The following is a 19,362-nucleotide window of genomic DNA, read 5'->3' as shown; positions in this document are numbered from 1 at the left end:
AAATGGTTCCAGGGATGGAGGGATTTCAGGCATATCAATAGATCAAAGAGGTCAGGACTGGTTTCGTTGGAGGTTGAGAGGAGAGATGATAGAGGTATACAAAATCAGGAGGAGTCTCTACAGAATAGATTGGGGAAAAAAATATTCCTATTGATGGGGGGAATTGAGAACAAGAGGACACAGATTTAAGATTATTGGCAAAAGCAGCAATGGTGACAAAGAAAAAAAAATCATAAGAACATAAGAAATAGGAGCAGGAGTAGGCCATCCAGCCCTTCGAGCCTGCCCCGCCATTCAATAAGATCATGGCTGATCTGTCGCTGCTCAGTTCCACTTTCCCGCCCTCTCCCCATAACCCTTAATCCCCTCTCCTATCAAAAACCCATCAACCCGCGTCTTAAAAATATTTAGCGAGGCAGCCTCCACCACTTCAACGGGCAGAGAATTCCAGAGATTCACCACCCTTTGAGTGAAGAAGTTCCTCCTCAACTCCGTTCTAAACCTCTGCACCGTCGCCTGCTGCAGTTTTTCGCCCCGTAAGTAATAGTCCTTCCTACCATTCTTCCTACCAAAGTGGACCACCTCACACTTGCCAACATTAAATTCCATTTGCCATTTCCTGGCCCATTCGCCCAGCCTATCTAGATCCTTCTGCAGACTTGGTGTCATCAGCAAATTTCGACACTCTACACTCGTGCAGCAAATGGGATCTGGAATGCACCAACTGAGGCTCTGATGGATGGTTCAATTGTAGCATTTAAGAGGGAATTTGGATTATGTGAAATGAAAGAACGTGCAAGGCAATGGGGAGAAAGCAAGAGATTGGCAATAATGGAATTACTCCTTTAAAAAGCCAGTCCAGAGACGATGGGCTGCATAGCCGCCTTCTCTACTGTAACTATTTTGTGATGTCTACAGGCCTGGTGCCCAATAAAGAGTCAATGCGCTCACAAGATAGGGAGGGAGAAAATTATTAGAAGCAGGAGGAATAACTAAAAGGTGAAATTTGATCAGTCCTGGGTTCATTTTCCAGTTTCTGCTGAACAAGTTGATCCAAGTTGGTTAGTAGCTTCAAAACAGAGACAGCAAGGAAGAGGAGGAGTCAATGATTGGGTTACTGCTCCTATTGCTATCAAACCATTCCTGATTTATGAGAGAATGACTCGTATGGTTGAAGGCAAAAATCGACAAGTCTACCAAAAAAGGCAGGCTCACACTTGTGCAGAATAGGCACTTGGGAGGAGCCGCTAGGAGACCCCTTATCCATGGAATCTGAACCTAGCAAAATCCTACGTTCCTCTGGAAGGCAGAAAATCAGAAAGTCTGGAAAGTGTCAAGAACCTTAGTTACAATAGATTCCTCTGCACATTCCTCCCTTGTCCAACACCTCCAAATATTTTAGAAAATCACATCCCTTAAATTCATCAGCATATTTGTGATACCACAAAAGTATACAAGTCGACCCTAGATTTCCATCCCCAAAAGTCATATTTTTACAAATACATGGCATATAAAGTCAACCTCCGTTTCAGCAGTATTATGCTATACTCACATTAGTAGTAAGCCTCAATTTTTTGCTGCATGTGTTTTGGAGTGGGAGACATCTTATATGCTCACACCTATGGTTCACTTTTATATTTGACGTAAAGTCGATCCCCCCCCTCCGCTCACCCATCCCATTTTTTATACACCAACAATGACAGTTTATCCTGTAATGGTTCAGATGGCAAATGGGCTCAAGTTGTACAACATATTAACATTGTGTTATTACCGAATTATGAAAATTATGAGTTTTGCAAGTCATTCTGGAAACATTGGGTTAAAGTAGTTACACAAATACATTCACTGCTAAATGACAGCCTGGCTCGGTTTGAGGAAGAAAGCAGTTACAAACCACGCTCCAAAACTTGAAATTGTAAGCCAAGCTGACAGTTTGCTTCAGAATTAAAGGAATGTTATCATTAAGAGTACTTTTCTTTTGAAGAGACAAAGTACAAAATATCTGCCCTCATCCAATTCTAGACTTCTGAACATCCCTGATATTAATCACTCTACCACAGGAGGCTGTGCCTTCAGTTCAGTATATCCTAAGCCAATGCGTCCCAAACCCAGCTCAATGCCTCCAGACTGAGAAACACACACACTAGCTGAAAACTTGGTGGAGTACGAGAGCTATTGACTGGTGGGAGGAGGTATTGAACGTGGGGCACTTGAAGAAAGACACAATTTCTCAACACCTGCCCTTTCACAGCTTTTTGCAGCAACAACAGGGCCTCAGAGAACAGCCCATTAGCAGCTCATTAGGGCATGCCCATTGGCAAATAAAAATTGCAAGCAGCTGTCAGAAATGAAGCTGAGCTCCCCAGCAGCCATTACTGCCTTGGAGCATGTGGCCCATAGTTTGAGGATCCCTGCTCTAAGGTACGAAATCCCCTTACTGCACTGCTCCAATTCACCCAACTTCTCAAAAGATCTAACGCATTGACCAAACTTTCGATCATCTGAGCTAATGAGTCATATTTTCCTTCATAACACTCCTGTGAAACTCCTTGGAATTTTTTTTACCTTAATGGCACTATGTAAAAATAGGTTGCTGATGTTGAAAATCTCATGTTTGCCAATACTTTGTAGAGCATCCAGAACAGTAATGAAATCCTATTCTGAAGAGGATGTGTGGCAGGAAGCAGCAGCCTTCCTTCCCTTCTCTCTATGCCTTCAAGATCAATTTTTTCACTTCCACGTCTTGAACAAAGCACACGCATTTGCTGCATTGTGTTAACTGCAGCAGTTACACCAAGCAATTAAACCCACCAGTTCTGACATAGCTTACCACAATGACATTTCAAACAAAGCAGTTGCTCTCATGAGCTTGGAGCACATCGCCAGTAATGATCAAACAACTTTCATCTTCAATTTATTTTTGTCAATTGAGTTAGATATCCAAAATGCTATTACCAATGCTGAATTCCTCACTATCAGCATCCTGGGGGTTACCACTGACCACAAACTGAGCGGGACAAGCCACATAAATACTGTGGCTATTAAAACTGATCAAAGGCTGGGAATCCTGTAACTTGCCTCCTGATTCCAAAAATTCTGTCCACAATCTACAAGGCACAAGTCAGGAGTGTGATGGAATATTCTCATTTGCCTGGATGAGTGCAGTTCAACACCATCCAGGGCAAAGCAGCCCGCTTAATTACTACTTCTTCCACAAACATTCAATTCCTCCACCAATGACGCATTGCAGCAGTAGTGTGTACCATCTACAAGATGCATGGCAGAAACTTACCAAAGTCCCTTATCACAAATATCTCAAACACTTTTTTTAAAAAGCTATGCAGCTGACAGACACAGAGGATGGTTATGAGTAGAGGGGCTGATGGGTGGAGGCCCAAATGCAGACACAAAGAGAAAGCCCACGAGTTTGAAAGAGGGACGCCCTAAATTCTTGTGAGGAGTAAAAGCAAATCAGTCTCAGGAAGCGATTAGCTTTTCTATTTGGCCAAAAAGCAGTCAGGAGCTCTTGTGCGAGTTAAAATGCATCCAAAGCCTAGAAAGCTGTCTGAATAGCTCAGAGATGTGGAAGAGCCTGGTCTTTTCCCAAAAGTGGCCAGATTGTTAACTTGGAGAATGGGGGGTGGGGGTTTGGAACTCTGGAAAGCTACAAAATCAGAACACGTCTGAAGAGGGAGAGAGTGTTCATAGGAGTACACCTTGCTGACGGTAATTGTACCTATGAAACTCAGAAGTGAAAGCTTTTGTCAGATAAGCCTCCTGATCTGCCCTGCAGGAGTACAGAACAGCATACTGCGCAGCAGTACAGCTCTGCAGCGTCTCATTTGTGCAGGGAGTGATGTGAATGCTTACGATTGCATAAGACACATCTTTGTTGTGTCAATTATTTATGGTAAAATGTACCTTTTTGTTGGAAGTATCATTTCCCTGTTAATACAGGTGTAATTTGCGTTGGTTCTGATTTGGGTTTTAAAGTAAAAACTTTTAAAAATGTGGGATTTTGCTAGTAATTCTCTCATTTAGAGGTCATTCTGTAAGGCTGGGGCCTCAGCTATTTACCATTTATATAGATGATCTGGAGGAGGGAACCGAGTGCAGGGTGTCGAAATTTGCTGATGACACCAAGATTGGGGGAAAGGCAAATTGTGCGGAGGGTGTGGAGAGTCTGCAGAAGGATCTAGATAGGCTGGGCGAATGGGCCAGGAAATGGCAAATGGAATTTAATGTTGGCAAGTGTGAGGTGGTCCACTTTGGTAGGAAGAATGGTAGGAAGGACTATTACTTACGTGGCGAAAAACTGCAGCAGGCGACGGTGCAGAGGGACCTCGGGGTCCTTGTGCATGAGTCGCAAAAACCCAGCTTGCAGGTGCAGCAGGTGGTCAGGAAGGCGAATGGGATGCTGGCCTTCATAGCGAGGGGGATTGAATATAAAAGTAGGGAGGTCTTGCTGCAGCTGTATAGGGCATTGGTGAGGCCGCAGCTGGAGTACTGTGTGCAGTTTTGGGCGCCGCACCTGCGCAAGGATATTTTGGCCCTGGAAGGAGTGCAGAGGAGGTTTACTAGGCTGATACCGGAGTTGAGGGGATTGAACTATGAGGAGAGGCTGAATAAACTAGGCTTGTACTCGTTAGAGTTTAGAAGAATGAGGGGAGATCTCATTGAGACGTATAAGATGATGAATGGGATGGATAGGATAGAGGTGGAGAGACTCTTCCCGCTCAAAAAAGACAGTAGGACTAGGGGGCACAGCCTCAAGATAAAGGGGAGGCGGTTTAGAACGGAGTTGAGGAGGAACTTCTTCACTCAAAGGGTGGTGAATCTCTGGAATTCTCTGCCCGTTGAAGTGGTGGAGGCTGCCTCGCTAAATATTTTTAAGAAGCGGGTTGATGGGTTCTTGATAAGAGAGGGGATTAAGGGTTATGGGGAGAGGGCGGGAAAGTGGAACTGAGCCACAACAGATCAGCCATGATCTTATTGAATGGCGGGGCAGGCTCGAAGGGCTAGATGGCCTACTCCTGCTCCTATTTCTTATGTTCTTATGTTCTTAAGTTTGGTTATTTTGAGTTACAGTTTTCCCCCCATGGGGATTGTAACATGTGAAGCAGACACAGATGCTTGCTCTGGCCACAGAGGTCTGGGATTCCCTATACAGGATACTGTGCAAGGTGTTCTCATCATTCCAAACGTCCACTGAAAGTCTGTGGGCAGAAAAAACCGATCTATTCGTTCATTGCTGCCCGCAAAATCCAGGCCATAAACCTACACTATCCACATGAGACTGGCAAGGGTGAAAGGATCTATTAATTTAACACCCACATGTAGATCTTGTATCCAAACAGTATGTCCACCTTCTGAGCATGTACAAAGCATGGAAATATTCACACTACTGCCAACACAGCATCAGACTGTAAGCCAGCAACACCAGGCCAGATTTAGCTTTAATCCCTCACTGTGGTCTAGCGATTACATAAACAAGAACTGGTGTAATCAGTGACTTTAACCACTAGAAATTTTGTTTAATGAAAAACAGCCATTTACACACAGTTCTTTGTTATCTCAAGCCCAGCTACAGTTTTCCCAGAGGATACCTACCTCACATCCCCTCCCTACATAATTAAAGCAGAACAAGTAAATCACATTTACACAGGCACAGCCTAATTAAAAAGCCTAGTGCTTAGACAATTAAGGCATATCTGAGCTTTGCGTTAGCTCACGCAAGTGTAATCTCATTACAAACGCAGGAACCTGCAGGACTAATAAAGGTTACAATAGTTCAAGTAACCTTCCAACTCAGGCAGACATGTTTTTTTAAAATATTCATTCTCAGGACAGGGTGTCGCAAGGAAGACCAGCATTCCCAATTGCCCACAGATGGGGGTGGTGAGTATTAGTACAACAACATACTTATCAAGTTACCACAGTCCCACCTAACAGGCAGTGAGCATCATAGCTTGCTAATTAATACATCTGGGTGAAATACTGAAGTCAAATAAATCACCCACGCAATTGTACGTCAGTGATCAGTAAAGACTTTACATTTTTTTTTTAAATGATCTGGCGTTCCCAGTCATTACTGTGAACGAGGCACCAAAAGATTTCATCCTACAACCCTTAAATTTGAGAATTAGATGAAAAAGAGAAAAAAAGCACAGGGTTATAAGGATAGGGAGGGGCAACATGGCACAGAAATAGTAAGTTTAATAATCTTTTACAAGTTTGTTTCATTTTAGCTGTGAATTTGCACAAATTCCATTTACGCTTAATAGTCTGTGGTTATTTGAAGTTATGTGCGTTCCCCCAAGTTATGCTTAAATTGGAGTTTAATAACATAGCTAATACCATTCAAAGAGTGCTCTGCCCAAAGACTCATTGTCCGCTGATGTTTCATCCTCAGCTATTTCCTTGGTGGTTTTTTTTTGTGTGGTGATTTGCCACTGCCTTCCACTCTCTGGCAGGGCCTCAAGTCCATCTCAGCCAGAATGAGAATCAACCTTGCACTGTTACCAATATTCAAAACCATACGCTAACTATCTAGCCAACTGAGCTAACCAATCCCAACATAGCTAATGTGTCCATGAAATTTACAGGAAGAAATAGGTGAACCAACTGATGATATCCAGGGCATGACTGATCCTTGGAGGGAAGGAAAGGAGATGGAGCAGAGCGTGGTAATCAGATATGGTTAAGTTTGAGTGAACGGGAAGGCTGCAGAGAGAATCAAAGCAGTTCACTGGAATGTAACAGGATCAGGAAGAGCGAATTGATCGGGGTCCATGTACATCAGGTTTGAAGAAACAAGAAGAACTGCTTACGCTTATCAAGTATTTGCTTAAAAAGTTGGATTTTTATGGGAGTTCTTAAAAAAGTGGAGAGGTTGATGGTGCAAAATTAATTTTAATGGAAGAATACTCAAGTATCTTGAATTCAAGGCATACTTTGCTCATATTAGGTCACTGATAACCCTCAAGATATTCTTTATACTTCAGTTTCCTTGAACTGACACTAAGGCTCCTTCAACAGTACCTTCTAAATCCATGACCCCTACCACCTAAAAAGACAAGAACGCCAGATGCGTGGGAATATCGCCAACATCTAGTTTCCCTCCAAGCCACACATCACCCTGACTTGGAAATACATTGTTATTCTTTGACTGTTGCCGGGTCAAAATCCTGAAATCCCTCCTTAACTACGCTGTGGGAGTACCTATCCCACATGGATTGCAGCAGTTCAAGAAGGTGATGCATCTCAAGGACAATTGGGGATAGACAATAAATGTTTTTCTAGCCAGTAAAGTCCGCATTCCATGAATGAATTAAAAACCTGCAGTAATAAAACTGCATGCTCAAATCATGGAGCAAAATTTTCTGCTATTGGGCACTCAGTTTTTTTTTTAACCGCATGTCATCCAACTGATGGTTTCAGACTGATTAAACATTTTACTTGTGGTATATTCAGCTAGAAGGAAGAGAAATATTCCTTTTGCACTTGGATTGGATTCAAATCTGGGCTGCAGAGAAAAAAGCAGTGTACTAACTGACTCCACGGCACCTTCGTTATTTCTGATCGATGGATGGGGAGGCCCAGTGCTGGCCCAGCCAGCGATCCCCACCTGCCATGAATGATTTTTCTTTAAAAGCAGAAATTTCAGACAGAGGAATCAGAATAGGTTGTGGTGTGGGCAATGGAAATGTTGCACTAATCAAATTTTGAAGGTTGGTTGGGTCCAAAGCATAGAACTGGGACCAGACGGAGCAAACTGGTTGTGCAAAACATGACCCCAGTGTGCTCATGATGCAGACAATGAATGCCCAAAATAGGAATTGTGTTAACATCCTTTCCATTCAGTACAGGAAACAAAGCCCCACCTGAAAACAATCTGCATCTTGTAACTAAAACACAAATGTCTCATTACGAAGGAGTAGCTGTTTACTTTCAGTGGGATGTTCAAACCTCAAAATGACTCCATAGAAATGGAACTTTTACAGGATATTTGTATTCCACAAATGGATGAATTAAAGCATGTTTAAATGTGTAGCCCCTTCAACTACATGCTTGAGAAAGATCTTGCACTGAAACTAAAATTCCCTTTTCAGTCACACTACTACCACTGAACAGGAACTCAAATGGGCTGATCAACAGTGAGCACAATCTCACGGCTTCTGTCATGTTGACTGACCCATATCACTTCAATCCATCGTAAGTTCTCCTCACTTTTTGTTCCTAAGTTTGTTCCTAGGCTAAAATGGTAGCACAATAGTTAGCACTGCTGTCTCACAGCACCAAGGACTAAGGTTTGATTCCTGACTTGGGTCACTGACTGTCTATGCAGAGCTTGCACATTCTCCTGGTGTCTGCTGGGTTTCCTCTGGGTACTCAGGTTTCCTCCAACAGTCCGAAAGATGTGCTTGTTTGAGCATGGCTAATGCACCTATTTCCCTCAGCATACCCAAAAAGGCACCGGAGTGTGGTGATTAGGGGATTTTCACAGTAACTTCATTGCAGTGTTAATACAAGTCTACTTGTGACACTAATGAATAAATGTTCAGTTTCCTCTAACATCATGAATCTGAAATATTACATGCTGTGCACTCTTGACTTGCAATTTTCATGTTTATATCTCCAATGACAAAACAAAGTGAGATTGATGCTGGCAGGTAGTGGGTACAAATTTGCACTGGTTCTTTTTGTTGTTACTGAGCAAGACAATTGCTCCTTTATTCTCTACAATTCACTAAGAGCCGCTGAAGTTCAATATACTTCACAAAAAAAGCTAACATTCTTGTAATCAGGAGTACAGGTTTACTTTGTAGCAAAGGAATTGTGTAACATTTACTCTGCCATGATAATAGCTTTTGGAAATCGTTGAAATATATTTCCAATGTCCAGTTCAGAGGTAGCCAGTCATCTGTGCCATGAAAAAGCTAGAATTAATTACAATAAAATTTAAAGTTTATTTATTTGTCACGAGTAGGCTTACATTCACAAAGCAATGAAATTACTGTGAAAATCTCCTTCAGGTTCACTGAAGGAGAATTTAGCGTGGCCAATGCACCTAATCAGCATATCTTTCGGATTGAAGGAGGAAACTGGAGCACCCGGAGGAAACCCATGCATACACAGGGTGAAAGTGCAAACTCCACACAAACAATGACCCAAGTCGGGAATTGAACTCGATTCCCTGGCTCTGTGGGGCAGCGGTGCTGACCATTGCGCCACCATAACTTGCATGCATCACTGAGGTTTCGTTACCCGAAATTCATAAGCGCATGATATGGTCCAGTTTGTCTAACTGGTACCTTAAAAGGCAGATTCCAGGAAGCCTTCACATGAAAGGTCATGTGGGAATTATCTCTGCAATTTTTAAGGACATCAGTGATCAGGCAACACTGAAATTAGATTTACTTCAACACTTTACAAAGGAGGATGAAGGTCATTGCACAGGGCAAATAAATAGTAGCAGAGATTGCAGTAATGATAACTTGACATCAAGGTTGTTAAATTGCAAATGGAAATGTATGAGTGAGGGAGGTAAATATAAAAAAGGATAGCAAGAGTTTTTATAAATATATAAAAAGGAAGAGGCTGGCTAGGGTGAACGTTGGTCCCTTAGAGGATGAGAAGGGGGACTTAGTGGTAGGGGATGGGGATGTGGCCGAGGTCTTGAATAACTTTTTTGTTTCTGTCTTCACGGAGGAGAACGTGAATAATTTGCCAGGTGTTAGAGATGGAAAGGTGGTAGGACTGGAGGGTCTCGATGACATTACTGTTACTAGAGAGGCGGTGCTCAACAGACTGGAGGGGCTGGACAAGTCGCCAGGACCGGATGGAATGCATCCAAGGGTTCTGAAAGAAATGGCGGAAGTAATAGTGGATGCCTTGGTGGTTATTTTCCAGACGTCGCTGGATTCCGGGGAAGTGCCGGAAGATTGGAAAACGGCTAATGTTACGCCGTTGTTTAAGAAGGGTGCCAGGCAAAAGGCAGGGAATTATAGGCTGGTTAGTTTAACGTCGGTTGTAGGTAAAATGTTAGAATCCGTCATCAAGGAGGAAATAGTGAGGCATCTTGAGAGAAAGTGCTTGCTAGAGCAGACGCAGCACGGTTTCGTTAAAGGGAAGTCGTGTCTGACAAATTTATTGGAGTTCTATGAGGATGTGTCTAGGGCGGTGGATAGAGGAGAGCCGGTGGATGTGGTCTGTTTTGATTTTCAGAAGGCGTTTGACAAGGTACCTCACAAGAGGTTATTGCAGAAGGTCAGGGGACATGGAGTTGGGGGTAGGGTGTTAGCGTGGATAGAGGATTGGTTGTCAAATAGGAGGCAGAGAGTGGGGGGGTCAATGCGTGCTATTCGGATTGGTAGATGGTGACTAGTGGAGTGCCCCAGGGGTCGGTGCTGGGGCCTCAGCTATTTACCATTTATATAGATGATCTGGAGGAGGGAACCGAGTGTAGGGTGTTGAAATTTGCTGATGACACCAAGATTGGTGGAACGGCAAATTGTGCGGAGGGTGTGGAGAGTCTGCAGAAGGATCTAGATAGGCTGGGCGAATGGGCCAGGAAATGGCAAATGGAATTTAATGTTGGCAAGTGCGAGGTGGTCCACGTTGGTAGGAATAATGGTAGGAAGGACTATTACTTAAGTGGCGAAAAACTGCAGCAGGCGACGGTGCAGAGGGACCTCTGGGTCCTTGTGCATGAGTTGCAAAAACCCAGCTTGCAGGTGCAGCAGGTGGTCAGGAAGGCTAATGGGATGCTGGCCTTCATAGCGAGGGGGATTGAATATAAAAGTAGGGAGGTCTTGCTGCGGCTGTATAGGGCATTGGTGAGGCCGCAGCTGGAGTACTGTGTGCAGTTTGGTCGCCGTACTTACGCAAGGATATTTTGGCCTTGGAGGGAGTGCAGAGGAGGTTTACTAGGCTGATGCCGGAGTTGAGGGGGTTGAGCTATGAGGAGAGGCTGAATAAATTAGGCTTGTACTCGTTAGAGTTTAGAAGAATGAGGGGAGATCTCATTGAGACGTATAAGATGATGAATGGGATGGATAGGATAGAGGTGGAGAGACTCTTCCCGCTCAGAAAGGATAGTAGGACTAGGGGGCACAGCCTCAAGATAAAGGGGGGGGGGGCGGTTTAGAACGGAGTTGAGGAGGAACTTCTTCACTCAAAGGGTGGTGAATCTCCGGAATTCTCTGCCCGTTGAAGTGGTGGAGGCTGCCTTGCTAAATATTTTTAAGACGCGGGTTGATGGGTTTTTGATAAGAGAGGGGATTAAGGGTTATGGGGAGAGGGCGGGAATGTGGAACTGAGCCATGACAGATCAGCCATGATCTTATTGAATGGCGGGGCAGGCTCGAAGGGCTAGATGGCCTACTCCTGCTCCTATTTCTTATGTTCTTATGTAAAGCACACCATAATTTAGGGACTTGGGCAAGACTGTCACAGGTCAGTCTCATACCCAAAATGGTTTCAAAGTGGAAATAACATAGCACACTTAGTGCAAACTTCCAGTAACTTAGTTCTGCTTTAAAAAAAGGCCTTGGGTGGGGCACTGCAAGCTAGGGTTGTGTAATACCCAACTTCTTCAATGAAATGCTTGCACATACTCCAACGATCCTATTTCTTATGTTCTTATGATTCAATCTCCTTCCCAATTCTACAATGGGGCAGTAGTGCAACTGAGCTTCTCTGGAGACTGCCATTTAAAAAAAATCTCACAATAAAATCATTGCTGAACTTACACATTTAGCAACAACTAACTGTGCAGTTGTCATCTGAATCACATTAAAAACTCACATTTATCTGCATGCCACTGAAGCCAAAAGATTTGCAGAGAGACAATGAGCCTCTGTGGAAGATTTAAAACATTATGCAAGGTGTTTGTAAACAAGGCACTTCACAGGAAATAAACTATTAGTTAACCATCAGAATCCATACTTATGCAAGGATATTTTGGCCTTGGAGGGAGTGCAGAGGAGGTTTACTAGGCTGATGCCGGAGTTGAGGGGGTTGAGCTATGAGGAGAGGATGAATAAACTGGGCTTGTACTCGTTAGAGTTTAGAAGAATGAGGGGAGATCTCATTGAGACGTATAAGATGATGAATGGGATGGATAGGATAGAGGTGGAGAGACTCTTCCCGCTCAGAAAGGACAGTAGGACTAGGGGGCACAGCCTCAAAATAAAGGGGGGGCGGTTTAGAACGGAGTTGAGGAGGAACTTCTTCACTCAAAGGGTGGTGAATCTCTGGAATTCTCTGCCCGTTGAAGTGGTGGAGGCTACCTCACTAAATGTTTTTAAGACGCAGGTTGATGGGTTTTTGATAAGAGAGGGGATTAAGGGTTATGGGGAGAGGGCGGGAACGTGGAGCTGAGCCACAACAGATCAGCCATGATCTTATTGAATGGCGGGGCAGGCTCGAGGGGCCAGATGGCCTACTGCTGCTCCTATTTCTTATGTTCTTATGTTCTTAACCCACCCCAAGGCGTTGCCTTTTTACATTAAGCAGATTCATAAGAACATAAGAAATAGGAGCAGGAGTAGGCCATCTAGCCCCTTGAGCCTGCCCCGCCATTCAATAAGATCATGGCTGATCTGTTGTGGCTCAGTTCCACTTTTCCGCCCTCTCCCCATAACCCTTAATCCCCTCTCTTATCAAGAACCCATCAACCCGCTTCTTAAAAATATTTAGCGAGGCAGCCTCCACCACTTCAACGGGCAGAGAATTCCAGAGATTCACCACCCTTTGAGTGAAGAAGTTCCTCCTCAACTCCGTTCTAAACCACCTCCCCTTTATCTTGAGGCTGTGCCCCCTAGTCCTACTGTCTTTTTTGAGCGGGAAGAGTCTCTCCACCTCTATCCTATCCATCCCATTCATCATCTTATACGTCTCAATGAGATCTCCCCTCATTCTTCTAAACTCTAATTCAATAGTTTCAATAGATTCAATAGATTCAATAGATTCAATAGATTCAATAGTTTAGCCTTGGCAGCAGATGACAGAAACCAGGATAAGAAATTGCATCACCTCAGAGTCAATATTGAGTAAGTTAATAAGACAATGAACACATTTACTTGGGGCAAATATCTCATGGTCAAAAAGAATCTCTGGCACTTGATTTTAATGTAGGATTCTGCAAAAAAAGATCATAACTATCCTTTGCAATGAACAACTTCAGTGGAAATGATTAACCTCATTCTCTGGTTAGCACTTACTTTGAGATTGTGAAAAGTTACTAAGATCCAAAATTCAAACACCATGGCGCTAAGACCACTAACAGTAGCTCAATGAATATTGGCTGTGCTGATTAAGACGGTGAAGGAATAAGACATGCTACCAACTCCATCACCCTAATGCATTTTATTGCAACACAAAAATTAATTCTCAGCCAAGTGGCGATTGTCTAAGTCCTCCAGCTCCCCAAGCCATTCATCAACTCCTGAATTTTTGTTAATTCAGTTATGGAATGTATGTGGGCATCACTGTCAAGGCAAGAATTTAATCAGCCATCTCTATTATCTCTGTGAAGGTGTTGATGAGCTTCCTTCTTGAACTATTTCAGTCTATGTGGTGAAGTACCTTCCAGAGAGCTGTTAGGACATGCCAATCAACTCAATGGAATGTAACTGGCACTCGCCATCCTCAAAATTCAGGCCCATCTTTCTTTTGCTTAGTCCTGCCCTCATCCACAAACAAAGCAGTTTGTCTGGAGCAATCCTCTTTGTACTGTGATTTTGACCTGACATCAATTTCGGTGACAGCAGGGAAAGTTTGTGAGATGCTATTGAAGATGCTTCTTGCATCTTGTGGATAGTACACAGTGCAATGGCAGAGTGCCAGTAATGGAGGGAACAAATATTCAAGGTGGTGGACTGAAGGTCAAACAAGTGTGCTACTTTGACCTGGACAGCACTGTGGAGTTGCAGTCACCCAGACGAGTGGGATATTCCATCACACTTGTGCAATCTGGATGATGAACAGACTTCGGGAAGACAGGAAGTGAGTCACACGACACTGAACTCATAACCTCGAATGTGCTCTCGTTGCCACTTCATTTATCTGGCTGGTCAGTGGTACTCTCCAGGATGCTGATGATGGTGTGCTCAGTGATTGATTGGATTTATTATTGCAACATGTATTGGTATACAGTAAAAAGTATTGTTTCTTGTGCACTATACAGACAATGCATACTGTATATAGAATACATAGGGTAGAAGGAAAGGACGCAGGATGTAACGTAATGTGTTACAGTCATCATTGTTAGAGAGTTTGAATGAGTTAGAGTACAGTTTTAAAGGCATTGAATGAAAGTAAAAGATAGAACTGGAGGGTATGCTGGGGACAGCTTGCAAGAAGTCGCTACACCCCGAACGCCATTTTAAATCAGATTGAAGTAGCATCAAATGGCATGGGGAAATAGAAACTCTCTTGTGATTGAAGGATGATGAAGCAACTGAATATAGTTTGGCTTAGGTCACTGTCTAGAGGACATCTTGCAACAATGTCCTGGGGCTAAGATGCTTGGCCTCCAACAATCACAACCATCTTCCTTTGTACTAAGTATGTTTCAAATCAATCGAGGGTTTTTCCACCAACTTCAATTGGTTTCAATTTTGCCAGGACTCCTTGGTGCCATACTTGGTCAAATGCTGCTTTGATGTCCAGGGCAGTGACTCCCACCTTGAGTTCAGCCCTTCTGTCCATGTTTCAGACAAGGCCGAAATGAGATCAGGAGCCGTATGCCCTTGGTGAAAACCGAACTGTGCAAAGGTGAGCAGGTGAGTAAATGCCAATAAACAGAATGTTAAGCGAGAACGGAGCTTGGATCATTTGCGAATACCTCCACAGGCAAAGAGTAGCCACTTAACCATCCATACTCAAAACAAAGCTTAAAATCTCCAGTTAAATATGGTCAGCTGATGAGAGCAGCTAGCACCGTGACACTATGGGAATCAGTGCAAACAGAAGACAATTAGGGGAATATGGAATGAAAAACTAGATTCTAGTTGACTGAACCTTGAACAAAATATCGCTGATGTTGAAAATCTGAAATGGAAGCAGAAGTTCTGGAAATACTTCACACACCAGGGCATCTCTCTTTGACAAAGCTTTTGGTCATCTGCTCAAATAGGAAGTTTCAAGAAGCGGGTCCCCATTCTGATCCAACAAGTAGATTGTGTTAATAAAACTAAAGTTTAAGTTTATTCATTCATCACAAGTAGGCTTACTTGTGATGAATGACGTTACTGTGAAAATCCGCTAGTCGCCACATTCTGGCACCTGTTTGGATACACTGAGGGAAAATTTAGCATGGCCAAAGCACCTAATCAGTACATCTTTTGGACTGTGGGAGGAAACTGGAGCACCTGAAGGAAACCCACACAGACATGGGGAGAATGCGCAGACGTCACACAGTCAGTGATTCAAGCTTGGAATTGAACCTGGATGCCTGGCGCTGTGAGGCAGCAGTGCTAACCACTGTGCAAAACTACAGAAGTAAACCAATTTGAAGTGCAATTCGCCAGACCTCAGTAGAATTACAGAAAAAACAGGTCACCTTGTGGTTTTACAGGCTCTCAGCTACTTTTCACAGCCTTACAGAAACTGTTGTAACAGTAAAAACTTGACCAACAGGAGATATTTACAACAATGATGCACAATTATCAAAAACTACTTTTTGTCATTCCGTGTAATGTTGCAGGGAGAGATGCAGCAATGGGGTTTAAAACCACATACCCTACAAAGCATCATAACAGGAGGACAAGACAAAATGTACTTCGCAAGTACAATTTCTGCTGTGGTTGCTGTTGTGGCTTCTCCATACTCAGATAGAGAACACTGCAACTGGAGAAAAGGAATAAAACTAGGGGCTGAGGTGGTGAAGAGGAAACAGAGACGGAAACAAAGTTGTTAGCTCCTCCTGGAAACCTCGCTCTACATTGTGAAAGTCTACAAATGTGACCCATGTCCACAGAAAGAAATTACACTTTAGCCACAAATCTAAAAACAAACCATGACACTCATGCTCACATTGGAACTTTGAGTCATAAAAGTTTACAGCATGGAAAAAGGCCCTTTGGCCAAACTTGTCCATGCCATCCAGTTTTTTAAACCTTAAGCTAGTCTCAATTGCCCATATCCCTCTCTTGCCATCTTACCCGTGTAACTGTCTAAATGCTTTTTAAAAGACAAGACTGTACCCACCCCTAATATTACCTCTGGCAGCTTGTTCCAGACACTCGCCACCCTCTGAAAAAATTGTCCCCCTGGGCCTTTTTTATCTCTCCCCTCTCACCTATGCCCTCCAGTTTTAGAGTCACCTACCTTTGGGAAAAGACATTGACTATCTGGCTGATCTATGCCCCTCATTATATTATAGACTTCTATAATTTCACCCCTCAGCTTCCTATGCTCCAGAGAAGAGATTTTCAGTCTATCCAGCCTCTCCTCATAACTCAAACCATCAAGTCCCAGTATCATCCTAGTAAATCTTTTCAATATCCTTTCTATAATAAAGTGACCAGAACTGTGCACAGTATTCCAAGTGTGACCTTACTAATGTCTTGTACAACTTTAAAAAGACATCCCAATTCCTGTATTCAATGTTCCGACCAATGAAACCAAGCATACTGAATGCCTTCTTCACCACCATATCCACCTGTAACTACACTTTCAAGGAACTATGAACCTGTATTCCTAGATCTTTGTTCTATAACTCTCCCCAACGCCTTACTATTAACTGAGTAGATCCTGCCCCAATTTGATCTACCAAAATGTGACACTACATTTATCTAAATTGAACGCCATCTGCCATTCATCAGCCCACTGGCCCAATTGATCAAGATCCCGTTGCAATCCTAGATAACCTTCTTTACTGTCCACTATGCCACCAATCTTGGTGTCATCTGCAAACCTACTAACCACGCCCCCTAAATTCACATCCAAATCATTAATATAAATTACAAACAGTGGACCCAGCACCAATCTCTGAGGTATATCACTGGTCACAGGCCTCCAGTTTGAAAAACAACCCTCTGGCTTTTATCATCAAGCCAATTTTATATCCAATTGGCTACCTCACCCTGGATCCCATGAGATGTAACCCCGTGCAACAACCTATCACAAGGTACCTTGTCAAAAGCCTTGCTAAAGTCCATGTAGACAAGGTCGACTGCATTTATCTTTTTGGTTACCCCTTCAAAAAACTCAAACTCGTTAGATATGATCTTCCACTCACAAAGCCATGTTGACTGTCCCTAATACGTCCATGCCTCTCTAAATGTCTGTAGATTCTCTGTTACTTTTTTTAAAAACAAACACCAGGGTCAGAAATTTGCCTAAAATTGATTGGAATAGATAGTTTTACAGTATGCACTTAAAATATTTTCCAGTACTGTAATACATTAGTGTCATGGATTTTTACAGCACAAGAGGTCCTTCAGCCCATCAAGCACCTGACTACTGTAATCCCATTTTCCTGTAGCCTTGTATGCAATAGCATTTCAAATGCTTATCTAAATGCTTCTTAAATGTTACGAGGATTCCACCTCTACCACTCTTTCAGGCAGTGCTTTCCTCATTCCCACCACCCTCTGGATGAAAAAGCTTTTCCTCAAATCTCCTGTCCCTTACCTTAAATCTGAAGCCCCTAGTTATCGACCCCTCTATTAAAGGGGAAAAGTTTCTTCCTATCTATGTCGCTCGTAATTTTGTCCACATTGCTTAACTACATGTTATTACACTTACACACACAAATCCCTACTGTGCAGAAGGAGGCCATTCAGCACTAACTTCAACAGTTTCTTGTCCAGACTCACCTCCTCACCATATCCCCATATGTACAGGGAATATACACCGACACACACACAAGAATCGCATGTATACAGTATGCTTTGTACACTGCATATACACGATATGCTTTGTGTGTACAGCGTCATGAAATAGTACTTTTCACTGTATGCTAATACATGTGACAATAATAAATCAAATCAAAGACATGTACTCGTTCATCTCCAAACTCTGTGAGCTGGGCCTTGGCTCATCCCTTTGTGACTGGATGCTCAACTTCCTAACCCACAGACCACAATCAGTAATGATAGGCAGCAACACACTATCCATGATCATCCTTAACACCGGTGCCCACAAGACTGTGTTCTCAGCCCCCTGCTATATTCCTTATATACCTATGACCATGTGGCCAAATTCCCTCCAACTCGAGTACAGGAATGAGGTAGAGAATCTGGTGAACTGGTGCGACAACAATAATCTCTCCCACAACGTCAACAAAACGAAGGATATCGTCATCGACTTCACGAAACATAAAGGAAAACATACCTCTATCTACATCAACAGGGATAGAAGTAGAAATGGTCAAAAACTTCAAGTTTTTAGGTGTGCAGATTACCAACCACTGTCCTGACCACCGCCCCCTCCTCCCCACCACGTCGATACTATAGTTAAGAAAGCCCACCTACGTCTGCACTTCCTCAAAAGACTAAGGAAATTTGGCATGTCTCAAGACTAACTTCTTCAGACTTTTGAATGGACTTACCTTGCACTAAGTTGATCTTTCTTGACACCCTAGTTATGACTGCAACACTACATACTGCACACTCTCATTTCCTCCTGTCTATATAGCACGCAAGAAAATAATTTTCTTGTATATTAGTACACGTGACAATAAATCAAGTATGCATAGAATCAATTCAATCAGACACACATATGCACATAGACATATAGAAAAGAACTGCATACAGACATAGAACCATAGAATATGAACGTACGTGACAATCATATTCTATAATGTACACGTGTATACATGTGTATACTTCATGTGTACGTGTACATCATAGAATGCTTGCAATGTATGTACATACTCTAGGTCTTTGTATGCAATTATTTTCTATATGGCTGTGTGTGCAGATATTTATGTATGCGTCTGGCTATGTGCATACTTCATGTGTGTACGCAATTCTTTTCTATGTGCCTGTGTGTGCAGATATGCATGTATAAACTTCGTGTGTATATACCTACACACATACAGGCGCATAGTAAAGACCAGCTGCAATCCTGAGCACTGACCGCAGCCTCGGGCAGATTATCAGCTCCAGCGGGGGCTGCACCATTAGCCTTTTCCGCAGCTCCCTCTCCCCGGGCCTCACCTTCTCCCGCTGGTCCCAGCTGTACTGCTTCACTCCCTCTTCAGCCTCGGCCTCGGCTCCGTCCTTTTTCTTCTTCTTTTTCTTCTCTCTGTTTTTCTCCTTGGATTTCCGCGAGAACAGGCAGCCCATTTTCCTCCCTCTCCCGCGGCTTCCCCTCGGCCTCTCCCTCCGGCCCCCTCTCCCTCACTCC

The 19,362-nt window shown here is 43.2% G+C and overlaps 1 protein-coding gene across 1 annotated transcript in view; it reads right to left on the bottom strand.

Annotated features, from left to right (window-relative positions):
* rp2 (RP2 activator of ARL3 GTPase) overlaps positions 1-19,362 on the bottom strand; it is a 41,456-nt gene extending 22,094 nt beyond the window's left edge. The window contains exon 1 of the mRNA XM_080197628.1: positions 19,173-19,362. Within this exon, the coding sequence (XP_080053754.1) occupies positions 19,173-19,301 (129 nt within the window). The 5' untranslated portion in view covers positions 19,302-19,362. The remainder of the gene's footprint in view (positions 1-19,172) is intronic.

The sequence above is a fragment of the Carcharhinus amblyrhynchos genome, chromosome 10, assembly GCF_965287045.1.
Source record: "Carcharhinus amblyrhynchos chromosome 10, sCarAmb.v2.hapA, whole genome shotgun sequence".
In the NCBI taxonomy this organism is placed as follows: Eukaryota; Metazoa; Chordata; class Chondrichthyes; order Carcharhiniformes; family Carcharhinidae; genus Carcharhinus; species Carcharhinus amblyrhynchos.
Note: the sequence above shows the minus strand (reverse complement) of the source record. Positions and strands in the feature narration are given on the sequence as shown.